At 54.4% G+C, this 5,656-nt stretch overlaps 2 protein-coding genes across 4 annotated transcripts in view; one reads left to right on the top strand and one right to left on the bottom strand.

The window, feature by feature from the left end:
* HSPB6 (heat shock protein family B (small) member 6) overlaps window positions 1-298 on the top strand; it is a 1,607-nt gene extending 1,309 nt beyond the window's left edge. The window contains 2 exon segments of the mRNA XM_021707641.1: window positions 1-10; window positions 12-298. The exon segment at window positions 1-10 is cut by the window's left edge and continues 145 nt beyond it. Coding sequence (XP_021563316.1) covers window positions 1-10; window positions 12-156 — 155 coding nt within the window. The 3' untranslated portion in view covers window positions 157-298.
* A 623-nt stretch (window positions 299-921) lies between these two features.
* Window positions 922-5,656, bottom strand: part of LIN37 (lin-37 DREAM MuvB core complex component) — a 6,335-nt gene continuing 1,600 nt past the window's right edge. The window contains exons 2-9 of one of the 3 annotated variants that reach the window (XM_008048279.1): window positions 3,038-3,113; window positions 2,894-2,944; window positions 2,564-2,593; window positions 2,405-2,490; window positions 2,159-2,325; window positions 1,286-1,426; window positions 1,125-1,198; window positions 922-1,055 (exon numbers count right to left, since the gene is read on the bottom strand). In XM_008048279.1, the coding sequence (XP_008046470.1) occupies window positions 974-1,055; window positions 1,125-1,198; window positions 1,286-1,426; window positions 2,159-2,325; window positions 2,405-2,490; window positions 2,564-2,593; window positions 2,894-2,944; window positions 3,038-3,113 (707 nt within the window). In that variant the 3' untranslated portion in view covers window positions 922-973. Of the gene's footprint in view, window positions 1,056-1,120; window positions 1,199-1,285; window positions 1,427-2,158; window positions 2,491-2,563; window positions 2,594-2,893; window positions 2,945-3,037; window positions 3,114-5,656 lie in introns of all 3 variants that reach the window. The other 2 variants (XM_021707640.1, XM_021707639.1) reach the window with 2 other exon arrangements.

The raw sequence follows: 5,656 nt of genomic DNA, 5'->3' as shown, positions 1-5,656 counted from the left end.
GGCGGCGTCTGACCGCCCCCCCCGCAGCCGCCCCAGGCTCCCTCTTTTAAAGCCGACCTGACTCCGCCCAACCAGATGTCCCGAGCACGCCAAAATCGCCCTCTCACCCAGTCCCGGATGCCGCCCTGGCCTCTCCACCTTAGACCCTTCCACTGATACCAGCGTTCTCACACCCCCTCCAGCTTTCAGCTCCTACCCCGTCACCCCCCTAGCTTCCAGACCCTATAAGCACTACCCTAACCCTCAGTCTACCGGCCCACTTTCTTGGCATATATTCCTATTCGAGACTTCCTTCTCTACTTCCTTCTGACTCCCCTGCGAAGACATCTCCACACCTTATTTCCATCCCTTTCCCACTCTGACACCAGACTGGCGCAGACAAGCCTGCGAAAACCCCAGGCTAGTCAGGCATAATCCCCCCCCTCAAATGTCCCAAACCACACAGACCTCCCACTCCGGACCATCGAGGCTTGATTCCCTAGACTCTGAATCCTTTTCCTGCAACCAGACAATCTGCTCTCCACCAGCCTGTTTTCTGACTTGAGACCTCAGCTGGCCATCTCAGACTCTGGAACCCTTTTCTGACTCCCCCGCCCTTGGACCCTTAGCCCATGCCAACCAGAACACCCAACCTCAAACTGTACAGACACCTCCCCTATAGCTCGCCAGACTCTGCAGACCTCCAAGACCGCCCAAACTCTAACTAGACCTCTAAGCCTCTTTGTCCTGACCCCCAAGTCTCCAATCAAATACCTTGGCAACCCACCTCCCACACTTCTCCTCTAAGACCCAACCAAGCAACCAGTCTGTGATTCCCCAAAACTCTTTGGAGCCCATGCCACCCCCCCCCCAATAAATGTACTAGAGCTGTGCCAACTGCTTCATGTCTGTGCCGGAAGAATGGGCTGGAGCAGAGGCCAGTGTGGAGTCAGGGGATGTTTATTGGGATGGGGAATGGGGAGCCTGGGGAACATCACTGTCGATCATACATCTCCCGGAGGATCTTCATGCTTTCTGAGTAACGCAGCTGGTTCCGATGAGAGGCCTCCTTCCACCTGGGGAGGCAGAGGGAAGACTCAGCAGTTGCCAGAGGCCATCAGGCGAGCAGGCTGGGGGACACTCACCTCTGGCGGATGCGTTTCCAGCGCTGCATGTTGCGATAGATGAGTGTGGATAGTGAAGGCTCGGACTCCGAGGGCTACGTGGACAGAAAGGCCAGGCTGGGTGGCCATGCTGGAACTCCCAACATATGCCCTGCAACCCTGGGCCGGTCTTGCACACTCACCTCATCTTCGGGGGTGCCTTGGGTCTCAGGCTGCAGTGGGGATGGAATGCGGGATCTGCAGGCATCTCCAGGGGGCCCGGGGGCTGTGGGTGGAGGCAGCTTGTACACATCACGACTCTTGCTGTTGGTAACCTCTGAACCCTGAGGACACAAGGACCCCACGCTAGGCCCAAGAGTCAGAGTAGAGGGTGGGAACACACCTTTAATCCCTCCTGCGTTTTGTAGCCAAAAAAGATACGAGGGTCTTGCCGAGGAACCTGTGTTTACAGGAGTCATGTCTGAAGGGCAGACACCTTAATCTCTGTTTTCTCCCGTCCAGCCGAAGGACCCCACCATCTATACCTGTCTTCCTGGGAGTCATGCCTGTCTGCCTCAGATAATCCTGTCGAGGAGGTCACATCGGTGTCACTTAGATCTCTATCCAGTCTTGACAATTTGAAGGGTCCTATATGTCTGTCCTGGGGACCCCTGTCTCTTCTCTCAGGTCAGATGACTTACAGACCCCCATCTAACCTGCCCAGGGGGGTCTCCATCTGTTCCCCAGGCCAGGTGGCCACAGCTGTCTGCACTAAGGACCCTGTGCAGCCTCTCAGCTCTTGGGAACCCCTGACCTTGGAGGTCACGTCTAACTGCCCTGGGCAACCATGTTCCCTGTCCCCCTAGGCCAGGTGGCCACTTATGTTTGTCCTAGGCATCTCCATCCATACCCCCAGCCTAAGGGTACACATCTGTGTGCCTCACCTGATCCGGAATTCATCTGAGGGACACAGGGACCTGTGCCTGTCTACCCCACTAGCTTGGACAAGGGTCCCTTGAGCCTGTCCATTCACTGCCCTCCCTGGCTGCTGGGCAGGGGCTCCCCACCCATCCCACCTCCTCATCCTCTGGCAGCGGGGGCAGCGGTGAGCTGGGAGAGCGTTCACGATCCCGCACTGAAGGGCTGTTGCGCATCCAGGCCCGGCAGATCGGGTACAGCGGTGTGTTCTCACTGAACTGGGCCAAGTCCACGCTCCGGTCAAACAGCTTGATCACGTACGTGTCTAGGGTGGCGGGGGCGGGAAGTACGTGAGTCTCCTCATATAGATCCCTGCCCACCCTCTGGGGCTGCTGTCTACTCACTGGATCGCTGCGGCCCTCCCTCAGCCAGCCCGTCATCCATCTCCCTCCTCTTCTTCCTCCGCTGGTGAGGGAAGCGGGCGGATGGCCTACATGGGGAGGAGGAGTGTCAGGACCAGGGTGGGCAGCAGGAACCTCTGGCTGGGGCCCCCGCCCCCTTACCTTTTGCCAGTGGCTGCAATGGAACTATCCCTGTGGGGAGAAACACGGCATCAGCAGGCTGACCCTCAAACCCCTGCTCAGAATCCCCCAGTGGGCACCCTGGGGAGACTGGGATCAAGGCTGAGGCGTTCACACGAATCGTGCCTACCCCTTGGGTCGCCATACCCCTGGGGCTCTAGTGTCAACCTCGAGGGGGCCTAAACCCTTCTGCCACAGGGTCTTTGTACATGCAGGGTGGTTAGGACCATGACTGAGGAAGCACAGGGGAGGGTTGAGGGAAGAAGTGACCAACCACAAACTCTCAGATCCAGATCCAGTAAAAAAACTTACTTATTGTGGGTGTCCGAGGGGGTTTTCCCAGCTTCCTCATCCAGACGCTCCCTGGTAGCAGAAGAGGACTGTTGGCTGAGGGTTCTAAGGGCCCCAAGTCAGCCTCTAGGGTCCCACCTAGATAACCCAGTCCTGTGACCCCACCTGTCCATGTGACTCTTCTCCAGTAGACACTGCAGAACAGCATCTAGTTGGTTCCGGGCTTTGGCCATTTCCAACTCTGGAGGAAAAGGGTACGAAGTAGCAGTCAGTGGCCAGGTCCCAGGTAGATGGGCTGGGCCAGGGTAGGACATGCATATCCTCCACCCCGGCCAATCCTATGGCCAGGTCCAGGCATGCTGAAAGAATATAGCAGGCAGAGGCAACTGGAGTAACAAGCAAGAGCTCTGAGTTCTAAGGCTGTCCCACAGAATCACCATGTGACATGAGGTGAGCAAATCATCTTACCATGCTATGCCTGTTTCCTCATCTTGGAAATGGGTTTCCGAAGGATACCTACCTGCTAGAACTGTTGCAAGGTTTCAGTAAGCTTATGTTGTATGTGAATATCTTAAGAGGATGGAGAAATAATAGGTAACATGTACACATGTTAACCTACTGAATTCTCCCAATAACCCTTGGAGGTAGATATGATTTTGTTGCTGTGGTTGAGATGGGGTCTTGCTATGTTGCCCGGGTTGGTCTTGAACTCCTGGCTCAAGTGATCTTCCCTCCTCGCCGCCCAGGCAGCTGGGTCTACAGGTGTGTGCCACTGTGCCTGGTTCAGGTACATATGATTTTTATTCCCATATTATAGATGACAAAACTAAGGCACAGAGATGTTAGGCCACTTGCCCAAAGGCACACAGCAAAGCAACTGCAGACATGAGGAATTGAACCCAGGCTGTCAGGCTCCAAAGCTAAAGTTATACAGCAGAGGCTCAAACTGGGTGTAGAATCTGGCCCCTAGACCTGCCTTGTTTGGCTGAGGTAGCGGTATTATTTTAAATCTGAACGAGCTGACTTTAATAGTTGGGAAATTTCAACTAAAATAGTCTTTTGCGGGGGCGCTTTTTCTTTTCCCCCCTCAGGAAATAAGATCTAGACCCACCTTCCTGGATATCTCAAGCTCTGACTGGCTCTGTCCGCTTGTCTGTTTTGCTTCCCTTCGTCATAGAACTTAAGGAAGTGGTGAGGATATAAATATTCCCCTCTCACCTCTGTGAGGTGTTTTCTCTTCCCTTCTAACTGGGAGGAGCTCTGGCCTTAGTACTCAGAGACTCGAGGGACACTTGAGGACATGCCTTACAAGGCCCTGGACTTCCAGGAGACACAAGGTTCACAGCATGGCTCAGGAGAGAAACAGAGTGAGGGTAGGAGCTGGGAGAAGCTGAGATTACAGCAGACATTTGGGTAGATGCCAAGGTCATGGGTCATGCCCACAGCTCTGTTTCTCTCCCGAATCCCAGTCTTGGGGATCTCATGGCCTCCTGGACAACTCCCCCTGGACATCCTCCAGGCGTGTTCTGCCCACTGGGTCTAGCTCTGGTCTCAGGGTCTCTTTAAGCTTACCCTCTTCCCGAACCCTCCCGCTCAAGGGTGGTCCCACTGCCCCCAAGTCCCTCCCTGTGCTTTGCCATGGATACTTCTCTCCCTCCCCCACCCAGCCCACCAACCCCACGGCCTGCCGATTTGGACTCCTGAGTGTCTCTCCACCTGCCTCCTCCCTACCCTGGCCACCTTGGTCCTGTTCTTTCCTCTCCCTGGGCTCCCTGCCTCAGTTTCCCCTTCTGATCCACCCTCTACAAGGTGGTCAGGGGAATCTTCCTAAAAAAACCAAACCTATGGGGAGATGCCACTTATCAACAAGGGTACCTGAACAAAGCATATTTGTATACCTAACCCTTAACTGTACCCCACAATATCATAATAAAAAATATTGATTAAAAAACAAATAAAGAGCCGGGCTCGGTGGCTCAGCCTGTCATCCCGCGCCTTTGGGAGGCTGAGGTGAGTGGATTGCCTGAGCCCGCGAGTTCAAGACCCGCCTGGGCAGCGAGACCTCATCTCTACAATAAATCAAAAAATCAGCTGGGCGTGGTAGCGCATGCCTGTAATTCTGGCTACTTGTAAGGCTGAGGCGGAAGGATTGCCAGAGCCCAGCAGGTCGAGGCTGTGGTGGCCGGGAGCGGCCACTGCACTCCAGTCTGGGCCACAGAGTGAGACTCCAACTCAAAAAAAACAAAAAACAAAAACAAAAAACAACAAAAAACCCAAACCTGACCCTGATTTTCCCTGCTTGGAACCCTCCAAAGCACCCTGAGGTGGAGCCTGCCTGGTGGTCACAAGTCTAGCTCTTACCCCCATCATCATCTGTGGTCAGAACCCCTTCACTTTTCCAACCACTACTTTTTTTTTTAAAGTTGGGATCTCACTTTGTTGCCCAGGCTGGAGCACTGTAGCACAATCACAGCTCACTGCAGCCTCAACCTCCCAAGGAGCTGGGACTACAGGCATGCACCACCACACCCAGCTAATTATTTTTATTTTTTGTAGAGGTAGGGCCTCACTATTTTGTCAAGGCTGGTCTTAAACTCCTGGACTCAAGCAATCCTCCCGTCTTGGCCACTCAAAGTGCTGGGATTACAGGTGTGAGTCACTGCATCCCAGCCCATTTTTGGCATTTGATGGCCTTTATTAACCACTTTTTTTCTTCCTTTTTTGAGTTGGAGTCTCACTCTGTCGCCCAGGCTGGAGGGCAGTGGCCGCTCATGGCCACTGCAA

This window comes from Carlito syrichta, unplaced genomic scaffold (assembly GCF_000164805.1).
Source record: "Carlito syrichta isolate Samal-C Ts95f unplaced genomic scaffold, Tarsius_syrichta-2.0.1 Scaffold123311, whole genome shotgun sequence".
Lineage (NCBI taxonomy): Eukaryota > Metazoa > Chordata > Mammalia > Primates > Tarsiidae > Carlito > Carlito syrichta.
This window is presented reverse-complemented; position numbering and strand designations above follow the sequence as displayed.